The 21282-nt window shown below is 56.3% G+C and overlaps 3 protein-coding genes across 5 annotated transcripts in view; all 3 read right to left on the reverse strand.

The window, feature by feature from the left end:
* Positions 1-212: 212 nt before the first annotated feature.
* Positions 213-9498, reverse strand: UQCRC1 (ubiquinol-cytochrome c reductase core protein 1). The gene is made up of 13 exons (XM_074836131.1): positions 9381-9498; positions 8706-8846; positions 8145-8231; positions 7014-7143; positions 6021-6219; positions 5322-5401; positions 5058-5173; positions 4503-4646; positions 3605-3765; positions 2503-2588; positions 1921-2009; positions 1291-1366; positions 213-431 (listed from the first exon to the last, which is right to left on the reverse strand). The coding sequence occupies exons 1-13, from the start codon at positions 9450-9452 to the stop codon at positions 367-369; spliced, it is 1446 nt and encodes a 481-aa protein (XP_074692232.1). The 5' UTR covers positions 9453-9498; the 3' UTR covers positions 213-366.
* A 411-nt stretch (positions 9499-9909) lies between these two features.
* SLC26A6 (solute carrier family 26 member 6) lies at positions 9910-18153 on the reverse strand. 2 transcript variants are annotated; one of them, XM_074835830.1, is made up of 20 exons: positions 18064-18153; positions 15420-15577; positions 14959-15098; positions 14748-14858; positions 14298-14470; positions 14039-14203; positions 13758-13910; positions 13503-13585; positions 13260-13407; positions 13037-13150; positions 12853-12930; positions 12616-12711; positions 12387-12493; positions 12229-12298; positions 11956-12048; positions 11744-11848; positions 11009-11194; positions 10830-10884; positions 10414-10535; positions 9910-10331 (listed from the first exon to the last, which is right to left on the reverse strand). In XM_074835830.1, exons 2-20 carry the CDS (start codon positions 15545-15547, stop codon positions 10308-10310), a joined length of 2151 nt encoding a protein of 716 aa, XP_074691931.1. In that variant the 5' UTR covers positions 15548-15577; positions 18064-18153; the 3' UTR covers positions 9910-10307. The 2 variants fall into 2 exon arrangements, with proteins under 2 accessions (XP_074691931.1, XP_074691930.1); XM_074835829.1 differs by lacking the exon at positions 18064-18153 and adding an exon at positions 15950-15964.
* A 420-nt stretch (positions 18154-18573) lies between these two features.
* CELSR3 (cadherin EGF LAG seven-pass G-type receptor 3) overlaps positions 18574-21282 on the reverse strand; it is a 34454-nt gene continuing 31745 nt past the window's right edge. For both annotated transcript variants that reach the window (XM_074836133.1, XM_074836132.1), the window contains one exon: positions 18574-20931. In XM_074836133.1, coding sequence (XP_074692234.1) covers positions 20904-20931 — 28 coding nt within the window. In that variant the 3' untranslated portion in view covers positions 18574-20903. The remainder of the gene's footprint in view (positions 20932-21282) is intronic.

The following is a 21282-nucleotide window of genomic DNA, read 5'->3' on the forward strand; positions in this document are numbered from 1 at the left end:
TCCTTCAACCAGCCTAAAGACAAGACCTCTGAACCAGGCACTGCCAGCTCAGGACAGAGGAGGTAGGGCTGCAGACAGACACAGAGGAAAGATTCTAGCATGAGCTCTGACAAATCAAGATTGATTGGTCCAATATCTCACCAATTTGGCAAGATTAACCATGTCTACATACACAACTCAGCAAGACACAGTCGACTCCCAGCAGAACAAACTCCATATAAGATATATTTATTTTTATATATTTAACACCGAGAAATCAGCCGTTTTGATAGGACTCATCTTGCCCCTGGTGCACAAGACATTCAGAGCCAGAGGGAACCTGTCACAGTCCACAGGTTCATTATTTCCAACCTGCAGGGACACGTCCTAGAAACGGATCCAGTACATGGCACTGCGGATACGGTTGTAATCCAAGAGCTGTTCAATGGGACCTGAGTGAACAAAACAAGAGTTAGTCACTGGAGACGTGGTTAAAATCCCTCTGCAGTTTCCCATGGTCTTAAGCAGATGGTGGCAGAGCAGACTGTGCTCACAATCCAGAGCAGCTGTGCACAAAACCACACAACTACAGCTCAAACCTGCATCAGGAAAACCAGCAGATACCATCTCCTGACAGAGAAACCGTTACTTGTTTCCTCAGAGTAAGTTGTTTTCTCGCACTGCTCCACAATGCTCAGTACAGCTCCACATACAGGTATGAAATACAGGGAGCCACCAAGTCACGGAGATTTTGGCTAGTTTGTTCCAACTTCCTGTTCAAAAACCACTTCCAAGCTGCTCCACTTTGAAGGCCAGAGGAAACAGCTGCATGGAGGAGGGGAATCCACATCATGCAGGAAGGAGACAGCAGAGCGGAGCTGAGCTGCTCAGGCAGGTTTCTGGGGAGGAATTTGTCTTCGGCCAGACAGACATGCCAGAGCAGCACAGGTCCCTTCACTTCCCTTACATAAACCACCATGACCCCAGGGTAAGGACACCTGGCAGACGCCACTGGGCCCACACCCAGCTATGGGACTCCCAGTCTTAGTCACGACTCAACAGCAAGTAGAGAGATGGGAGGACAGCCAGCAGCTCACTGCCACTGTGTCTCCATCACCTGCAGGTTTGATCTCCTGGCAAATATGCCTTGGCACATCTAATGTGCAGAGGTAGGAGGATACCAGCAAAGAACCAGAGTGGTTAGGAGCCCAGAACAGACACATGAAAACTGCCTGCAGCTCACTTCCACTCAGCTCTTGACCCCTTCCTGGTTTTTGAACTACCGTGTACTAATTGCCGCGTACGACTTACCAACTGCTGCAATTGCTGGGCATTTGTCATAAATGTATTTACTGCAGACCTCTCTCACCATTCTTGCATCAACAGCCTAATAAATACCAGACAAGCAATTAATGACCCTTCTAGCAGATCTGCATTTCTCAAAGTTTGAAATTACTGTTGCCATTACATATTAAGATCATTATAAGATAGTCAGACCCTTGGGGACCATCTGCACCAACTGTCCAGCTCTTGTCTGCAAGGATGGCTAACGTTCTACACAGCACATTCTTCTGAGGGTACAGAAGACATGGCAGTCCAAAATCTGAAGCCTTCCAAGGGATACAATGGCTGCAGAATTAAACAAACTAGGTGCTGGCACCTCTAGGGAAACTGTTAAAGGAATTTCCAGTTGTGCTGCTTCACACAGGCATGTGCCCTCTTTCTGGGATGGACTAAATCCCACCACAGGGACAGATAATACACTGAGTCTATGCCAGACATTCTGACATATTTATATCAGCGTCAGTGAGCTAACCACCTGGACTTCAGGCAGCTTGACTAAGGGATAAGTAAACCTTATGTTACTGCAGCAAACTAAAGCCAGAAAACACTGACACCAACCACGCTCAGGTACCCCAACCAAAACAAATGGATACTTACAGCAATCCTGGCATCCCACTCCTCCAGTGGGATACGGCGTCCATAGTTTAAGAGATGGCTTCCAATATTCTCACACACTGGTGTAGTACCTAGATGTTGAAGAAGATATCACATGGTCAGCATAGGAGAAAGCCTTCCAGAATCGCACAGCCTGATCATCAAAGCAGAGAGAAGAAACTCTAGCCATTAAACCAGCTTCTAATGAAGTACCAGTTGTAGTTACCATTTTAAGCAGCTCCGGCAGGAGTTAAGCAATAGTGAGATTGCTTCACCAGCCTCCCAAGTGTTACAGCCAAGGCTGACCAGTTTGAGGGCCTCAATTCTAACTTCACCAGGCAGCACATTATTCAATCAGCAACAGAACAACTAGAAGCTTAAGAGTCAGAGCTAGCCTGGAGCACAGCAGGCTGGGGTCAGCTGCTTTGACAACATGGCAGAAGGAACACAGAACAGGGGAAAGGAAGTTCTGCCCAGTGTCTGCCAGCAGTACTGCAATGTCTAGCAGAGCTCCTGCTCCCCAGGAGACATAAGCAGTAACCCTCTGAAAGCTGCACAGTGGCCAAACCATAAACCAGAACATACCATCCAGTTGAGCCACCATGGCATTTCGGAGATAGTTCTTGGCTCTCTTCACTTCTGACTCTGTGGTACTAGTGCACAGACGCATCCTGGAGAGGAGATGGAAAGACCACTAAAGCTCTTAAAGATGTTTGTCTGGCTCAAAGTGAATTCCTCCCTTTCCTAAGCCTCTGCAGAAATAAGCTATTATCAACATCACTTGTCTTGCAGGCTTGAGATTCGTTCTTGATCACCACAGAGCAGCTAAGAACTGGGGAACACTGAACAGTGGAAGGCAAGAGCTCAATCTTACAGGCAGGGGCTATCAGCCAGCAGGTTACACGCTGAGTTACACTCACAAAGGTCTAGGCAGCCCTGGTGCTGGCTCCAGCTTGCCCATCAGGCACAGCAGCAAGTGGTCTGTGGTACACTATCACAAGAGAAGGAAGGCGTGTCAGCTATTCCCATGCATGGCAAGCTGCTATGGGAACTGATGCTGAAAGAACAAGACAGTTCCACAGAGTCTGTTTGGACTCCAGCTGCTAAATCCCTTCCTCCCCTGCCAACTGCAACATCTCTGGGGCAAGGGCTAACTCCATCTGCTCCATACACAGCACAGTTCAGCATCTCAGATATAGCCTCGGACCATTACTGGGATATACACATATACAATAAGACAGACAGAGAAAGGCTCCCAAACACTGGCACGATTCCATCAGTGGGGCATTTATCAGCCACAAAACAACAGTCTGAAAGGCAGGAACTCTGCCTGCTTTGCTCAGGCTTAACAAGATAATGGAGATGTGTCTCTTGGGCACCTGGGAAAGCCTCGTCTCTAAGGAATGATCTCACTTGTATATAAAAAATAACAAAGCCTCAGTGCTAATACTTGGAAACATGAATAAAAGACCCAAAGAGCCCTAAGGGATTAAAATAGCTCCTCAAAAGCCACATCCTAAGACATTTGCAGAAACCACTTACAGGATCGCTTAACCAGAATGCTAGTTACCGAGAAGTTCATAAAGAGACACAGCTCTCCAAAGACCTAAAATGCTCCCCCCACCAGCTCAGTCTTCCACAAGAGGGTCAGATCTTAAGCAGGAACTTTTGCCGAGGCTGTACTTACCACTCCCCCTGAGCACAATACATCATATCATCTATGGACAGAGGATCGGAAACAAAATGGAAACCGAAGAGGCCCGTATCAGAGTAAGAGGTGTTGAACGTCTGGAAACTGTGGCAGAGATTATGCTCTACAGCAAGAGTAGCCAGCCTGCTGGACTGATTCTGTAAATAAGTAGATACTGTCAGCCATTTCAGTCTTACAGCTTCCTCACAGCTCAAATTCTTTCCAACTGAGCTGTTTTCACAAAGACCACAAACAAGACAGAACGGAACACTTTGCTGAAGGAGAGCTTAATTTAGACCCTTCATGTGGTCAACAGATGAGATTCACTGGTGGAAAAGCCACAGACAATGGCCTAAGAGTCCATCCAGCAAAACCATTTCCTTTCCCAGCTGCAGATGAAGAGCTGGTATGCATACCACTGTAGAGTGGGAGAAAACTGGACATGCAAGGTCTCCCAGTAGCAGGGGTTAGCACAGTTATGCAGGCCAGACAGATTCCAGACAAAAATGGATGCAATACTGGCGTTTTTAACAAGTTCCACTTGCTTTGCAGTTGTAAGGCAAGGTTGCATCACGAGACTATAGACTACTCTGTCCTGCTTCCCTCACCACCCCGAGTGGTTAGTTTGTGAGGCCAGGAATAAGCTGCTGAGAATTCATCAGCTAAACCTCTTCCAAACTTAGCAGAGAAGGCTCAGTTCATCTCCCAGCATAACCTTTCAAGAACTGTCCCAGATTAGCCTCGATTACACTTCTATCCTACTTTTGAGACTCCTAACCACTTCACAGTTGGAAGTTAACCACAACAGCCTCCCATAAAGCACATTCACCCAGTGTCTCCATACTACTTATTAAAAGGCTCCAGGCTCTCCTTATCACACTCCCAAGCTTCTTACCTTACCACCTCCAAAAGTGCGGTCGTAGCGTCCAATGATAGCATTAGCCACATTGAGGACAACGTTGTCTGGATCAGCCCATCCTGGCCCCTCCACGGCAAGAGCAATATGGGCAACGGGCAGACCATCATCCCTGGCACGGATCTAGAAAATCATCAAGGAGCAGGGGAGAATTGCATGAGCACTGTGGCTCTGTCGGAAGCCTGCTGCAATGCCAGGCTGACAAACTGGGGGACTTGATATTATCCCAGTGAAATGAAATAGCCTCAGGCACTACTGAGTACAAACCAGCTGCTCTGATACGAGTTTTCTGGCAGATGATGTGAGCAACAGCCTCACACTCCTAAAGGATTTGGGTCCTATCTAAAACCCAACACGTTGTGGCAATAAGTTCCAAGAACAGAACACAGGGGCACTGCCAAGATGCTGTTTATCTCAGAGAAGCTGATGATGCAAACAGATTTTTTCCTCTCAGAAGCAGCTATAACTGGTTTTACATTCATGCAACAGTTTGGCAACAGCTGCTTGTTTTGTTTGGGACCAAAACAACTTTACCTCACTCCCTGTGAAGCGACAGCGTGAGAGGACAGGCACAGCATCCTCTTTGTATGTAAAAGGCACTCCACTGAAGTGTTGCTTAGCTACATCTACCAGCTCTTTGTGGGAAATACCTGGCAATGGGAAAGAGAGAGATTTGCAGTCTTAAACAGCTTAATTTAACAAAATAATCTGGTTTTACATTCGAGATGCGTGACAGGAGTTTGACCACCAGCTTGAAAATACCCAGGCTTCCCAGAATCACAAGAATCTAAAACTTACCTCCAGCAGCTGCCAGGACCATACGAGGTGCCTTGAAGTGAGTATCAACGTATGAAGCTAGATCTGCTCGAGTCATATGCCTACAAAGAACACAGAGAGACCCAGTATATTAGCATCTCTGAGCTGGAGGGATGACAGACTTAAGAGAAGCAAGTTCACAGCACACAGATAGCAGTGATGTTGTTGATTCTCTTAGTTGTGGGGTAACAATACTTTTCAGAAGCAAGACTGCACTGTCTGTGTTTTCCCTGTGCTCTAGTTCCAGAACACAGACAACAGAAACCAGGGCCAAGATGGAGAGTTAAGGATAGACTTCAATATAGACTAGAAAGTCCTGACCCTAGTCACTGTGCTACCAGTACCCTAACAGGTGTGTATGCTCAAGGCCACTGCTTTGATGAGCACCCACCCCTTGCTGTTTATTTCTCTAATGGTGTCAAACTGACAAGTATGGGAGAAGGTTCAGCCTGGTCCTACCAACCACACATCTAGTGTGAAGGGGATTCTAAAGAATGTGTGCAGCATTATGCTTTCACCAGTGCCAACAGGGAAAATCCAGTCAAGACACAACGAGAAGCCCACGGACATCTCTGTGTACGGACTGGTTTCCTCGTGCAGTCACCACTACTGAGAAGCAGCAGTCCTGCACCCCAAGGACTGAACCCAGGGGCTGTGTACTGCATCCAGCCTGCTGCTCACTTGATGTTCTCTGTGGTCCCCTCGACAGTGTGGGCCAGCGCAGTCCCCTGGAAAGCAGTGGCGTGAAGGTAATCAAAGGTAACATCCGTCAAGTTGCTGTCGATTTCCTTCAACTCTTGAAGGATGACACCACGCTCCTTCTCGATCTGAGACTCCTCCAGCGCACAGTTCTGCACAATGTCAGCCAGAAGCTCTACAACTGCAACATATTTCCTATGTTAGCAAACCCACTGCCTGACTGCTATCCAGTGCTGCTGAAAGGAGAAAACACACAGGCAGCAGGGGCACCGCAAGAGGAGAGATCAACAAGTCACACTGGGGAGGGGATGCAACATAATAGAGTACTATCCATCCCCACAGCATCAGGGAGGGACAAACAACACTGGTTTAGCATGAAGTCTCCAAGTTAGCTTGCCAACCATCACCACCAGCTCATCACTGCCAGGGGAAAGCAGGCAACAACTGCAGAAGGTGAAGCATGTCAGAAGCAGAGTACTGCTGCAGAAATGCTGATTCCTTACAGAGAGCTTGCAACATCTACAGTGTAGCCCACATCTACAGCAGGGCCCATAGCTCTGACTCAAATCACCGCCTCTGGACAAAGAGGGGTCTGCACATGGCAGTACAGAGCACAACCAACACCCACAAGAGCTGCACTGAGGATTCCTGACACAGTAGCTGTCACTGACCTCAGTTTCTCAGCTCCGTGAAACAAGCACAGACTACTGAATGACCCCCTCCCTCCTGGCAATATAGTGAAGCCTGACAGAACAACAGCCTTCCAAAACTGGTTTTAGGAACACAGGAACTTGCAGCCTTGAAGCACCATGTCATGGCAGTGCTCTCCAACTACCAACTAGAACCTCCAATTTACTGCTCAGCTACAACTTCATGCCCTGGTCTGTTGTTAGAAAGGGTACTGGTGGGAGAGAAACACAAGCACCTGTGCTTGCTTAACCTCCAAATCAGAACTTTGCCCACTGGCCATCCTACCTTTGGGCATGTCCTTGGACAAAGCTTTTATGTAATAGGCTGTTTGTTCACGCGAGGTGTACCCGTTCAGGTGAGCACCCATACTCTCCACCTCCTTCTCAAAGGCAGCGCAAGGACGCTTCTTTGTGCCCTAAAAGAAAGCAGACAAACACAATTATGAAATGAACAGATTTCCCTCTCAGGCAGAGCAAAAGTAAGGAAAAGAACAATAAAAATCTAAAACAATAAAGCCTGTCACATGATTCATAAAAGCCAGGAGCAAGTGCAAGAAGCAAGAGATTTAAAACTTGGCTTCTTTACTCTAGCTAAAGGATGGTTGAGGTGTATTTTGAAAGACCAATAAGAACTCACCAGGGAAAGAGAAGACCCATGCTAAGAGACAACAGTGTCTGACAATCATATCCATGGAAGTAAACCAAGAACAAGCCTAAACCAAAAATAAGCAGGTTTCTAGCTATCCAAGCAGCAATATTCAGAAGCAGCCAGAACAGGAGCAGAAAACTACTTCTAATACAGAGTTCATCTCTTAAGGAGCAAGCCAGATGCTGCAGTTGCCTATGATGGCACAGGCTGGACTCAAGTCAACAAGTCCCAGGCTTAGATGCCTTCTGCCTTAGGGCTGTTCAGCAGACACTTACATTACTAGAAAAGTAAGGGCTGTAGCCTCTAAACTTTGCTGGTCCACTAAGAAAACCAAAGAAAAATAAATGGTTACAGGAAATGCCGCTTTGAGGTCTGCCTGTTAACCTGAAGAAACATGCTTCATAATATAGTCCTGTACGTGCGCTACACAGTGGCTCAGGGATTGGAACCACAGCATCAGAGACTCAGTCTCACTTGTTACTTACACCTTTTTTTCCTTTAAGAGGAGAAATACCAACTAGAAAGTAAGAGTTGCCTTAATTCGTGCATGCTTGCAAGTTGCCACATATTCAAACAAAGTGCACATTACAGGCTGGGTACATTCTGAAGTTTATTTTTATACTATGTGCAAAGTCTCCAGGACTCAGATGACCTGATTTACATTCTGTTTTAACAGCTACAACCTTTGAAGTGAGAGCGCAATATATAAATGAATATTTAGAACAGCTCTCCATGCAGTCCTGTACCAGACCTACCATACCTCCTTACCTTAAAGGCCAGATGTTCCAGGAAGTAACCAGCTCCGTTGTTCTTCTCGTTTTCATGGCGGCTCCCCACCCCGATCCACACACCCACCTAATGGCAAAAGCATCAAGTACACATATTAAAAAAGAAAACAAACAGCACGCTCAAGCCTCATGCCACAAATGTAACAGCAGGGACAAGAAGGCTGCTCCACAGACACTGCACTAGTAGCACCAAAATAAGAGCAAGCACAAGAAGCTGTTTCCCATACACATTTTGGCTTTTTATCCAGCAGCTTTGCAAAAGCCTTTGCTAGTTTTTCCAGATATATAACTACTACTAGTCACTTAATGCTTACACAAAAACTGTAAGGCCAAGAAAACTTGTAAAGTGTGAACGCTCGACTACAGACTTATACAAAGCCAGGCTAGGCCTTCTACTGTTACATTACTCCCATCAGTTAACAAAGAGGACTGGTAGGGTCTCTGTTAAAAGCTTCAGTTCAAATAGGGGTTTATCCTTTTTTGGAAGGCCAGCTACAGACTAGGCAAGGCTGACCGTTTCAAGTAACTGTCTTAAACTTACCGTACATGTTGGCTGATTGGACTCCTCTGAAGCTACACGGAGACCGTTGTCTAGAGTGGTGACCTGGGTCTCCGGGATATTATGGAGTGTCTGGGCATAGGTGGCAGCACCTCGGTTTCTTGTCAAAGTCAATAAAGGTGCCTAAAAAAATAAAGGCTGTCATCACCATTAACCAGCAACTCGCCTCTGCACGGCAGACCTCCAGAATGCAGACTGCTGGGCAGAAAGCTGACCAAAGCCAGGCCAGACAAGCTCTTTCACGTGTATACTGAGGAGTTCCTGCTATTCGTGAACCGGTGAGCTAGAAACCCTCCGCAGTGCCAAAGGTTTCGAGCAGGCCGAAAACCCCAGGGAAGAGTCCTACCAACCGGTCAAAACCCAGAACCGGAGCAGAAGAAGGGAGCGGACAGCAGGCCCCCGGCAAGCCCCGTTATGGGTGAAGGCCGCCACCACCGCTGCCCCTCGCCCGGCCCAGCCCCGCTCCGGAGACAGGGGGTTTCCATGGCGACCGCCGCCCGCCCCGCACCGGCCGCCGCCTCCCCGTGACCTTCCCAGCCGGCCGGCCGGCAGCCTGGGCCCGACAGCCCCACTGTACCGCAGGGCCTCCCGCTCCCCTTGCCGGCCTCCCCCCGGCCCACCTCGCCACTGCCCCCGCCGCCGGCCGCGGTGACTCACGGAGGGGCGAGGGCCCCACAGCAGGGCCCGCCCGGCCGCGCACCCCGCCCGGCACACAGAGGAAGCCGCCATCTCGTCCCTGTCGCCACCGCCCCCGCGCGCCGCAGTGCGCCTGCGCAGGGGGGCGGGGCCTGCGGGCGGGGCCGCGCGGGCGCACGAGGCCGAGCGGCCGTCAGCCGCTACACGCGCATGTGCACGAGGGGCGACCCGCGCGGGTGGAGAGAGCGCGTGCGCCAACTGGGGCGGGGGGGGGGGGGCCCGGCGGCGCCCCCTGGCGGCGGGTGAGGGGAGGGGGCGGCGGGGGCAGCGGGGCGCAGCGGGGCTCCCCGGGGGGTGGTGGGCCCGGGTGGGGGGGTCCCCGCCCGTACCGCTCCCTCGGCGGCAGCCCGACGGGCCCGGAGCGGGTCGAGGGGAAAAGTGGCACAAAAGGACCAGAGGGAGGGGGGTGGCGGGCCAGCCTGCCCGTACCGAGTGCCAGGCCCGGGCCTGGCCGCGCAGTGCCCACCAGTGCAAGGGTGCAGCCAGGCGGCCCTGCCAGAGGTCACCTTTATTGAGGAAACTGTGTTAAAATGAAGCCTGAAAAACGCTACACCATTTTAGATGCGACGCCAACCCGCTGCTGAGAGCGGGCCCCCCATGGCTGTGTGCGGGGGCCCCTCTGCCACCCCCCAAATCAGGGCCTGGCCCGGCAGGACAGGCCCGTGCTGGGGCTGAGCTGGGGCACCAGCGGGTGCCTTGGCGTGATGGCCGCAGCAGCTCCATCGCGGGGGGAGCCCACGGCCAGGGCAGGGCCCCAGCTCTGAGTCCGGAGGGGCTGGTGGGGGTCCAAGTCCTCCGGGCCCTGGGGTGGGTGAGCTGGTGCCATCAGCATGGCAAATCCCTCCTCACCCACCCGGCTCCTCGGGGAGACGTCTTCCTCTTGCAGGGCTACATTCTGGTGCTGACGTCCACCTAAGGGGGACAGACGGGGAGGGGTTGGCTTGGCCGCACCCCCTCCATCACAGTGATGGGGACGGTGAGACTGGGCGCGTACCGTGGCCCGGCGTCGCTCCCCGCTGATGTGGACCACGGCGTCATGGACCGAGGGGAAGAAGCAGTGCTTGGTGATGGTCGAGCTGAAGAAGTTGCCCCGCTCCAGCTGGGCGAGGACGGGCACTGTGTGGAGGGAGAAACATCTGAAGCTACAGCACCTGGCTGAGCCCACCCCCTGACCCTGGAGCAGCTTCACCCCCCTGCGCTGCAGGGGACACCGGGGCCATCACCAGGGATCCAGCTGCCTCGCCAGGGGCTGCGGGGCTCAGACTGGGTCCATGGGACAATCTGCAGCGCCTGTCCCCTGGGGAACCCCTGGGGATGGGGACACCATGGAGGGAGCCCAAGGCCAGCAGCTCTGTCCCGAAGGGGTGGGCATGCCTGGCTGGGACTGATGGCTCTGCAGAGCCTCCTCACCTGGGCAGCCGGCAATGAAAACGTCCACTTCTATCTCATGGAAATCCCTGAAGATCTGCGAATGGCAGAAAAAGTTTCATTCGTGAAGATGGACAGGCAGCAGCCATCCGGCCACCCCGCAGGGCCCTGGGGATGCCCTTGGCGAGGCTGCCAGGCTGTCAGCTCCCCCGGCCCCTTACATTCTTCAGGATCTTGATGGAGACGGTGTCCACAAAGCTGACGGGGCTGAAGTCCAAGATGATGGCATGGAAGCCGGGCTGGGGCAGCCCCAGGGTGTGCAGGGTGGGCTCTGGGGGTGTGCCGCCCTCTGCCCCACTCAGCTCGATCACCGCCACACCTGGACCATTGTGCCCATCCTCCATGTCCTGGGGGAGGGAAGGAGAGCTGGCTGCACTGCACGGGGGCTGGCAGCACCCCTGGCTGGGCAGTGTCCCCCCGCCGGGCTCACCTTGCCCTGTAGCACAGTGGGGCTTGGCGAGGCTCTTTGACTGCATTAGGGCACGGGCAGTGGGTGGCCCTGGAAGTGGGTGCCTTGTTCACACTTTCACTCACTTTTGCGCTCTTTCCAGATGCATCAAGACCCACCCCTCTCCCCAGTGACTCTCTCCAGAGCCAGGTTCATTAGCTGGCACCAGGTCAGCCTTTGCTCTTGCTCTTAATTCTGATTAACTCACCAAATGGCTAATGACTCACTGGCTCCACCACCTAATCATTAACAGCCCGGCTTTCCCCACTGACCTTGGGTGTGATGCTGTGGGCCAGCTCTGCCCCCCTGCCCCTTCTCACCCAGTGACCCCAGACTGAACTGGGAGCCCCACAGGCCACTGAGCCCGGCAAATGCACGGGCAGGAGGGCTGGGGCCAGGCCTCAGGTGCAGAGTGGCCCCCAAGGCGTTCCTGGGGGCAGGGAAGCACCTTTTTCCTCTTTGCCTTCTCCTTCTCCACTTTCTTCTGCTGTTTCTTCAACTTCTTAAGGGCCTTCTTCTTCTTCTGAATCAGACGGTCCACATTGATGCCGCTCTGCAAAACAATGCAGCCCCGTGTCCCCAGACACCCCACTGCCACCCCAGTGCTGGTGGGGGGGGGGGAGCACGGGGAGCACCGGTGGGGGCTGGTGGCTCTTCTACCTTCTTCTTCAGAGCCTCGGCATACAGCTCCACATTGGCAAAATAGAGAGTGGAGGAGGAGCGGAAGATCTTCACACCAGGGACCTCCTGTGCCTGGGGGCAGACAAGAAGGGTACTACCCCAGGGACAGAGCCCCTGCTCCCCTTCTCTCCCTCCCCTGAAATGCCCCCCACTCCTTTCTCCAGCAAACAGCCCTTGGGGGTGCTTTGAACTGCCCCCCCCCCCCCCCCCCCCCATCGCAGGTGGCTCTTCTCCCACCACCAGTGCTGTTACCATCTGGTATTCAGCCACGTCCCTGTAGACATCGGTGTCGGAGATGCGCCCCAGGATGGAGTAGTGGGGGCTGTGGGGAGCAGAACAAGGGGCTGAGGTCACCATGGGCTTCCCCTGCCCTTGGGACGTGACACCAGCCCCAGCCCCGGGGTACTCACAGCTGGGTACGGAAGATGACAGTGAGCAGCCCAAAGGCCACCGAGGCCCCCAGGCCGATGTCCAAGTTCAGCAGGAGGGTGGCCACGAATGTCACAATCCAGACCATCTGGAGGGGGGACACAGTCAGCTGCAGCATAGCCTCCCCACCAGCACCTGCAAGCCTCAGGGAGGTTGGAGAAACCCTCTCCAGGGACAAGAGCAAAGCCCTGGGGTTGATCAGTGCCTCACCAGGTCCACTCGGTTGGATTTCCAGAGCATGCGGAGATCATCGAACTGCTTGAACATGCCCTTGAGATTGACAATGATGATGGCAGCCAAGATGGCCTAGGAGAGAAGTCCCTGCAGCTATGAGGATGCTGAGGGCAGGTCTGAGGAGGGCCCCTGGCTGTTCCCCTGCCACACCACCTTGCCATGGGATGGGTGCAAGGGTGGGATGTGACATGGAGGCTGTGGGACCAGATGTACCTTGGGCAGGTCCCGGAAGAGCTCTCCGATCTTGAGGATGGTCACCAGGATGACCAGGGATGAGATGACACCGGCTACCTGAGAGCAAGGAGAGTGGGAGGTGAAAGGTGAGCCCCACATGGCTTGCTGCAGCCCTTGCCCCCCTTCCAGCCCTGTGGAGGGAGGCAGCGCTGCCCAGGCCCACCTGGCTGTTGCCCCCTGTGCTCTCCTGCACCAGACTCCGTGACATGGAGCAGCTGATGGCGAAACACTGGAAGAAGCCCCCCAGGAAGTTGCAGAGGCCCAGCGCGATCAGCTCCTGCAGGGACAGAGAGGTGGTAGGGGAGCACCATGCCTTCCCCTGGCTGCAAGAAGTACAAGCTTGGTTTTCACCAAGGGAAGGGGCGCCCTGCGTGTCAGAGCATCACCTGGTTGCTGTCCACTTTGTAGCCATGCTTCAGGGCAAAGATCTTGCCCAGGGAGATGCAGATGGCATAGCCCACCACGGCAATGGCGAAGGCATTACCCACCACCTGCCCAAAGTAGCTGACATTAGGGACCACGGGCGGCTTCAACCTACAGCCAAGACAGGGAGACGGGGCTCAAAAGGGGGGGCCCATGGGCAGCATGGTGCCCCAGCGCAGCCACCCTCACCGCCCGGCCCTGCTTACCCGCTGGGGATGTTGCCCACCACGGAGATGCCAAACTTGGCTTTCAGGTTGACACCGTAGGAGATGCCGGTGGAGATGATGATCTGGGGGAGGATGGCTGGAGTGAGGCAGGGTCTTCCTGCACAGGGACCATGGTGGAGGAGGAGGGGTTGCATGCCCTGGACCTGCACTTGCCAAGGCACCCCATCCCACCCCTCCCCACCCTGGAGGGGACAGGGCTACATCTGCACAGGGAACTGGGGCAGCTCTGTGTACCGTGATAAGCTCGATGGGGATGGGCATGGGCAGCTTGGCAGCAAACTTGTGGTTGAGCTCTTTCACGATGAAGATGGCCACCATGGCAATGATGGCCGTCACCAGGGTGCCCACGTTGGTCTCTGGCAGCTTCTGGCAGATCTCAATGAAGGTCTAGAGGACACAGGAGGAGGGGACAGGCTCAAGAAAACAGATGCCTCCCTGGCAGGTTTTTGGGGGCCTCTATGTGCCCCACAGGTGAGTGCCTGGAGGGTCCTGGGCAGCAGGGAGCCCCCACTCACCATGAACATTGAAAGTGGCCCTGAGTACTCGCCCAGGGAGACCCCAAAGACATTCTTGAGCTGTGAGACGAGGACATGCACAGAGGCAGCAGTGGTATAGCCACGCACCAGTGGGTCCGAGAGGTAGGTCACCACAAAGCCGAACTGCAGGAGGCCCAGGGCCACCTGGAAGGAGAGATGGCAGAAGTGACCCGCAGCTTGTGGCCCTGGGACACCATGGCTCCCCATTCCCTGCCGGGCTAGGCTGAGGCCCCCTTACCTGGAAGATGCCCGTCAGGACAGTGATGGTGGCCACCAGCTCCACCCTGGCAGCATCCCGCTGTGCCTCATTGACTGTTGTGTTGCTGCCGTTGACAGACTCGAGGAAATTCTCACTGGGCAGCAGGGAGTCTGTCAAACTCCCGATCATGACGGAGATGACGGCAAAGGGGCCTGAGAACAGGCAGGGTGTGGGCAGGGAGCCCAAGGTCAGCACCAGGACCTCTCTGAGGTTCACAGGCACCTGTTCCCTTGGCTTAGTCTCAAAGTGCACCCACTGTGCTTTGGCTCTGGTTTGGACAAGCACTTTCTTGGTGGGGTAAAGTAAAGGCAAGAAAGGTCCTCCCCCAGCCACTGATGCGGCAATTCTGTGCTGTAGATGAAGGCTTGCACCTCTCATCCTCGCTCCCTCCCCACCATCCCCATGGGAACACGTGGCCCCTCAGCTCACCCACAGAGTTGTGCCTGGATGTCCCAAAGAAGAAGTAGAGGAAGACGGGGTAAAAGGAAGAATAGAGACCGGTGACAGGCGGCAGCCCAGCCAGCAGTGCGTAGGCAAGCCCTGGACATGGTGGAGAAGGGAGACATGTCACGGATGGCTGAGCCCTGCCCCCCCCCGACCTGCAGGAAGCCCCCAGCAGCCTGGACATGGCATCACTCACCCTGGGGCAGGTGCATGATGCCCACACTGAAGCCCGATGCAATGTCCCCCAGGAGCCAGTCCTTGACTGGGTAGCGGGGCAGCCAGTGCAGGAAGGGCAGGAACCGGAAGAGCAGGGACTTGGCGGTGGAGGCCGAGCATCTGGCGGGGAAAGAGCAGGAGCCAGGGCTGAGCACAAGCGCAGGGGCTTGGGGACATCAGTGGGGGGTGGGTGGGGGCCCGTGGGAAGAAATGGGTCCCATGGGAACCCCGGCTCCAGCCACTGGAGCCAGGTGTTCCTCCAGGCAGAAGGACAGAGTGGGGACACGGGTGTTTGGGCTTGGGGGAACCAACCCCCAGGTCTGCACTGTGTCTACCACAGGGGTTGGGACAGCCAGGGCCAGGCTCCCCGTGGCAGTGGGACTGGGGTTCACAGTGCCTGGTGGGGTCCAGGCACATCCCCCCTGGCCAGCGCAGTCCTACCTGGTCTTGCGGAGACAGCCACGCAGTGAGGGCTCAGCGGGAGGTTTCCGCTGGGCCACCTCCTCCAGGTCAGCCTCGCTCAGCACCTCGCGGGGCGCCCGGTGGCTCAGCGCCATCTCCGCCACCATGGCTACCCGGCCGTTCCACGTACCAGCTCACTGCGGGGAGATGAGGGACAGCTCAGCCATGTCCCTACAGCCGGGGGCACCCAGCACCCTACCCACCCCGCAGCCCCTCCTGCAGCCCTGCTCGCCCCACGGGGCCATCCCATCCCATCCAGGCATGCAGAATTGGGCCCAAGGTCAGCAGTGAGCCGAGTTCTGGGAGTCCTGAAGCAGCAGCAGCAGCTCATGATGGAAAGCAGCAGGCAGCCGGTGTGTGGGCAGGGAGGGAGCTAAGGCCTCGGCAATCGGCGCTGCCCACTCCTGCCCCGTGCCAGCCCCATCCGCCCCGCTGGGGTACATGGGTGGGGGCTGCCAGCAGAGCTGCCCCAGGGGGGCTCCCCCTCTGCCTGCCCACACAGGACCCACCTCAGTGCCAACCACTCTCCTCCTCCATATACCACAGCGCAGCCAGGGCAGCAGGCCAGCGCAGCCACCGAGCAAAGCCCCAGCCACCCCACAACCCCATCTGCAGACTTTGTCCCTTTACACATGAGGGGAGCAGGAATGTCAACGCCCGGCAAGCGTCACGGGCTCACCATCTCTCCACCAGCGCCCTCCCCAGCCCCCTGCACTGCAGAGCAGAGGGTGAGCCCATCGGCATGGAGAAGCAGGGCTGGGCTGGAACGGTGGGACCAAGGTGTCTCTGTACAGATCCACGGCCTCGCTCAGGGCTCGAGCTGAGAGCTGCCACCATCCTGCCGGATAACCTGGCTGGTGGCCCTGGCCGGTCCTGAGATGCTCACCCTCTTGCAATCAGCCATTCACAGCCACTGTGCCAGCCCGAATCCCTGCGTTGCCCCCAGCCTTCCTACCTGCTGTGCCCAAGTTGGTCACACCAGCCAGGTGCACACTCTGCTCCCTCCTATTTATTAATACCAGCCCGTGATCTTTGAGACACCGCTCCCTGCCTCCTGCCCTCCCTCCTGGCCTGCCAAGGAGCTGCCCACTTCCCAGCCCCGCTGCTGCACAGCACCCACCATGCTCCCCTGGTGCCCTGTTGTGCTGGATTCTGCAGCTGTGGCAGGCCCAGGGCTGTCATCACTGTCCCCAGGGCCATCCCATCCTGGGGACTGTCCTGGCCAGTCTCAGCTACTGGCCTGCAGCTATGTCTTGGGTGCCACCGTGCACCCCAGGTTTTTCTTGCTGCTGGGCACATCCTGGTGCCAGCCCCCTGCCAAGAGCTGCTGGGTGTTCAACTCCCCAGGGCACTGCTTGGGGTCCCACCATCACCCTCCTGTGCCCCCAGGGCTCCCATGAGCATCCCCTCTCCACCCCATGTCCTGGAGCAGGAGCTGTGCCTGGGACAAGGAGGGTTACCCGCAGCCTCCAGCCGTGGAATCCAGGGTATCTTCCACAGGCTCTGGCCCCTGCTTACCTGCTGGAAAGGGGTGTGCTGTGCCCTGTGGACTGCCCCGCTCTCCCACAGCACGCGCAGACCCAGCTGTTATCTTGTTCCAAAGGTCTCCAGCGGGCACCAGTCCCGCTGAACCCATCACACCTTCCTGGGCTCCACCACGACCTGGTACTGCCATTGGTTTCGGAGCTTTCTGAGTCACGCTTGGCCCAGGCCCATGGGGACATGGCAGCGGAAATCCAGGCACCTGTGGGCTGGGCTGACTGGTGCCAGGGTGCAAGGTGAAGCCGGGGCAGGGCAGGTGCTGGGGAGTCCTAGATGCCCTGGGTGGTGGGATGGGGCTGGTGAGTGGCACAAGTGGTGACACCCAGGGCCGTGCTCTCCAGGGTCAGAACAACTCATTCCCATCCCTGCTGGCTGGGTGAGGGGCAACCCGTGGCCACCCTGGCTCTCCCCGTGGTTGGTATGACCCGGGTCCCACAGCAGCCACATGCAGACTCCTTGGTTGCCCTTCAGCAGTGGGGCTGAGCCCACTCCCTGCAGCCTCTCGCACATCCCCAGCACTCGCTGTCCCACCCTCACGTCCATCAGTCCCGCTGTGGCTGGGTAGCGGCACGCCGATGCCGACACAGGCGCCCGCACGTGGCTGGTGCCTTCCCATCGTTTATCTGCTCACCTGGCACCGAAGCAGAGGCCATCACAGGGCTCCTGCTTGGTAGCAACTGATAGCACTGGGTGCCATTTACTGCCTCCTTATCGCTGCTACCTGTCCCCAGCCTGCGTCGCTGCTCCATGTGTTCCAGCCTCCAGGCCCCCACCCGCACCCTGGGCCAGCTGCTGTGCCTGTGGCTCCCCCTCGGCCACCCCGCCCCCCTCCAGCTCTCCGCGGCCCCTCACCCCCAGGCCAGCCTCGGGAAGGGCTGCAGGACAGGACCGCAGCTCTCCACAACGCCAACACGACTTCCTGGACGCCACTGTTTGTCCAGCCCCCCAGTGCTCAGAGGCCACCGTAGGCTGGGTCAGGCTCAGGCCAGAGCTAAGGACAGAGACCGTGAAGGACTGAGGGATGACGACTGATGGTGACCCTTGCTCAGGGTGCCGTGGATCAATACTGCCCTTTGCTCACCTGCTCTTTCCCCTCCAACAGCAAGAAAGGGAGGGACGGAAGGCACCAGGATCACGCTCGGCCTCTCCTCCTCATGCTTCTCTCTCCTTGTCCGCAGCTCACATCGCCCCTGCTGAGGTTGCGCTGCTTTCAGACAGTCAATTTTCTCCCCTTGGCCTCGCCCAGGCTGCTGGCCGGGGGTGCTGGCTGCTCCAGACATGGGCCCCATGGTTAACCACAGCCACCACGGCACCGCAGACCTGCCAGCCAGGGCCGGGGTCGTTTGGCACCACCGCAGCTGACCCCATCACTGGGTGAACTGGCTGGAACACAACCAAGTTCAAGCAACTGACAGCATCTGAAGTCCCTGTCACCTGGTCACCCTGCCCCAGGCCACAGCGTTCAGCCCAGAAGCTGGCTGCGAGCTCCTGCCCAAGCCCCCCTTCCAGCATCACCTCGAGCCCCAGCGCTGCCCTCGCGGCCCCAGCCACGGATTCCGAGCACAGGGAGATATGGCAGAGAGACCAGCAGTATTTTATAGACTTTTATTTCCAAATCTGGCGCTTCCATGACACACTTTTACACAGCCGAGGGCGGGGGGATGCAGGCATCTCCCTGCTCCCTGCTCACAGAACTGGGAGATGGAGAGAGGAAAAAAAATACCCAACCAAACCCCCCAACAAAACGAACCCAAACCCAAACCCAAGGAGGATGCTCCCCAGAGCCCAGGCCACAGCACTACAATCGGGGACCAAGCCACAGACTGACTCCTGCTTCTTGACCATCCCAGTTCTGTGGGGACAGCCACCAGCTCCGCTGCTCTCTACTTTTTGGCACTTGTCACTTGCTCTCCATTTGGCATGAGCACAAAGAGCCCCTATGCCCAACTTGGCAGAAACATGGGCCCTACAGCGTAGCAGGGACAGGACCCCAGGACTCCAGCACTAGTGCTGCACAGCCGGAGAGAAACATGTAAACGAGCTTGTTCCCAAAGGCAAAGACAGGCAGCATGGAGGGGCCCGGCTGTTCCCAGCATGTGGGGCGGGCTCGCTTTCCCTCTGTGCTGCTGGTCCTGAATGGCATGTAAACATGTCAGCAGGCCCTTCCTGCCCCATTCCTGGGAGAAGGGTGGTGGCGAGCCTGCCTTGTCAGGGCTGTGCTGGGGCAGGCAGCCCCTGCCAGGCCCACAGCACCCCCATCACCCGGCCCTTCAGTTCCCTGCACACTCTCCCTGCTGACTCAGGGAGGTAGCCGAGAGGCCTCAGCCTCCCTGGGGGCCTGGAGGACAGCAGCACAGGTCCTCCTGTAAACATGTCAGGCTGGGCTGCAGTAAGATGCTACGGCAGTGTGGTAGTAAGGCAGTAAGGAGCATGCTGTCACGCAGCCCCGAGAGCACCATGGGGGCAGCCGAGCAGAGGCATCACGCTCGGCAGGTGAAAGGGAGCGTGCCATCCCCCCTGAGCCGAATGCTCCTGGTCCGAGGCTGGGGTAGGCACAGAGGAGTGTCGCCTTGCAGCAGGGCCAGTGGGAGACCAGGGCCTGACTCCCAGCAGAGCAGAGAAACCATCAGGGGAGCCTGGATTTCCAGAGGGCAAAGTGCTGTTCATCTCCCAAAATCCAGGCCACTCTGAGCTGGGGTCCTCTGCCAGCCAGAGAGCGCAGGGACGTGTGCGTATGTACACAGAGCCCACAGGGAACCAGCTAGATAAAACTTTTGTGGGCAATGCTGGACCCTGAGAGTGGAGCCACATCATGTTCCTGCAGATGCTAATCCTCTGCAGAGTGAGCGCTGGCTCTGGGAACGGCCTAGCCTGCTGCTGAGCAGAGCCAGGGTCATTCAGCTCCTTGCCTGGACCCACAAACCAACAGAGGTTTGCTCTATAACAGACAGGTTAAAGAGCACAACATACAGTGGGTACAAACAGTGCTCATTTGCTGAGCAGAGGAAACCAGCGCTTATAGGAGTGGGACCACCCTGGTACACGATGGGACTGAAGAGCAAAGTTTGCTTCCTCCCTCAGCGGGCGCTCAATTCACTGCCCCGCTTGTTTGCGCTCTCGCTGGCGCAGAGTCCTGGCTCATGGACGGGGGGCAGCCCCGAGGGGGGTCTTACGGGAGGGCAGAGGGGGGCCTGGCTGTAGGGCCAGCATGGCTGCAGGGGACTGAGGGATGCCAGGCAAAGGCCACATCGAGACACGGGTGGAGCTGCACGATGGGAGGGCGAGGGGCAGCGGGGCCAGCTGCCCCGCAGTGCGGATGGGACGAAGCAGTGCTGGCAAAGCCATAAGGGCTGCCTGGCACTGTCTCTCCAGTCCACCAGGATCACAGTCCCTGGTACCCCCAGGAAGGCTGGCAAAGGGCTGTTGGTGAAATAAATGCTCCAGGTCCTGGGAACAGACCATCCGTAAAAATAACCATAGAAATTTCTCTTCTCTCTGATTACAAAGATACAAAAAGGTAGAAAAACCCTCCCCCACCCCCACATCCTGGGCTCTGTTTCCGTCCCCCCTGCCCCTGCCCGCCCTCCGTGCACACACACGCACACACCGCATACAAACGGCTCACAGAGGAAGAGCTCGGCGATGCCACCCTCGCCCAAGCAAGCTCCTGCCATACCTGTCACACCGGGCAGGCGACGGGGAGCACGGCGGCAGCCGAGAGCCTGGAGGCTCCTAGCAGTGGGTGGTGCGGGCTGCCGGCCCCTCAGCCCGGAGGGCAGGGGAAGGCAGGGTTGGTTTTGGGCCTCTGACCACCATCAGTTCTGGCCCCTGCCCCCTGGGGACACCAAACCTCAGCTGGCAGCGCCTGGCTAGGCAAAGGGCCCGGCTTCTTCTGTCTCTCTTGTGGACAGCTTCGGCCCCTCAGGAATGGCCCTCGTTTCTTGCTATTCTTCTCGGAAGAAAGAAAAAGAGTGTTAAACTGTGGCATGTCCCCTGGGCTCCAGCTGCCTCCCCCAGCTATGCCAGACAGGGACAGAGCAGAAACCCACTCCCGTGTCAAGGCAGGAACAACTGTTGCCAAATCCCTGAGTTCAGGGAAGAGGAAAGGAGGGATGGGATGGGATGGGATGGGATGGGATGGGATGGGATGGGATGGGATGGGATGGGATGGGATGGGATGGGATGGGATGGGATGGGATGGCAGCAGTACCACCAGGGAGCAGAGCTGGAGAGGAAGAAATGAGATTGGAATGGGGTCCCTGGGGAGAAACATGGCTGGGGCAGGCAGGGCTCCTGCAGG

Source organism: Strix aluco, chromosome 11, assembly GCF_031877795.1.
Source record: "Strix aluco isolate bStrAlu1 chromosome 11, bStrAlu1.hap1, whole genome shotgun sequence".
In the NCBI taxonomy this organism is placed as follows: domain Eukaryota; kingdom Metazoa; phylum Chordata; class Aves; order Strigiformes; family Strigidae; genus Strix; species Strix aluco.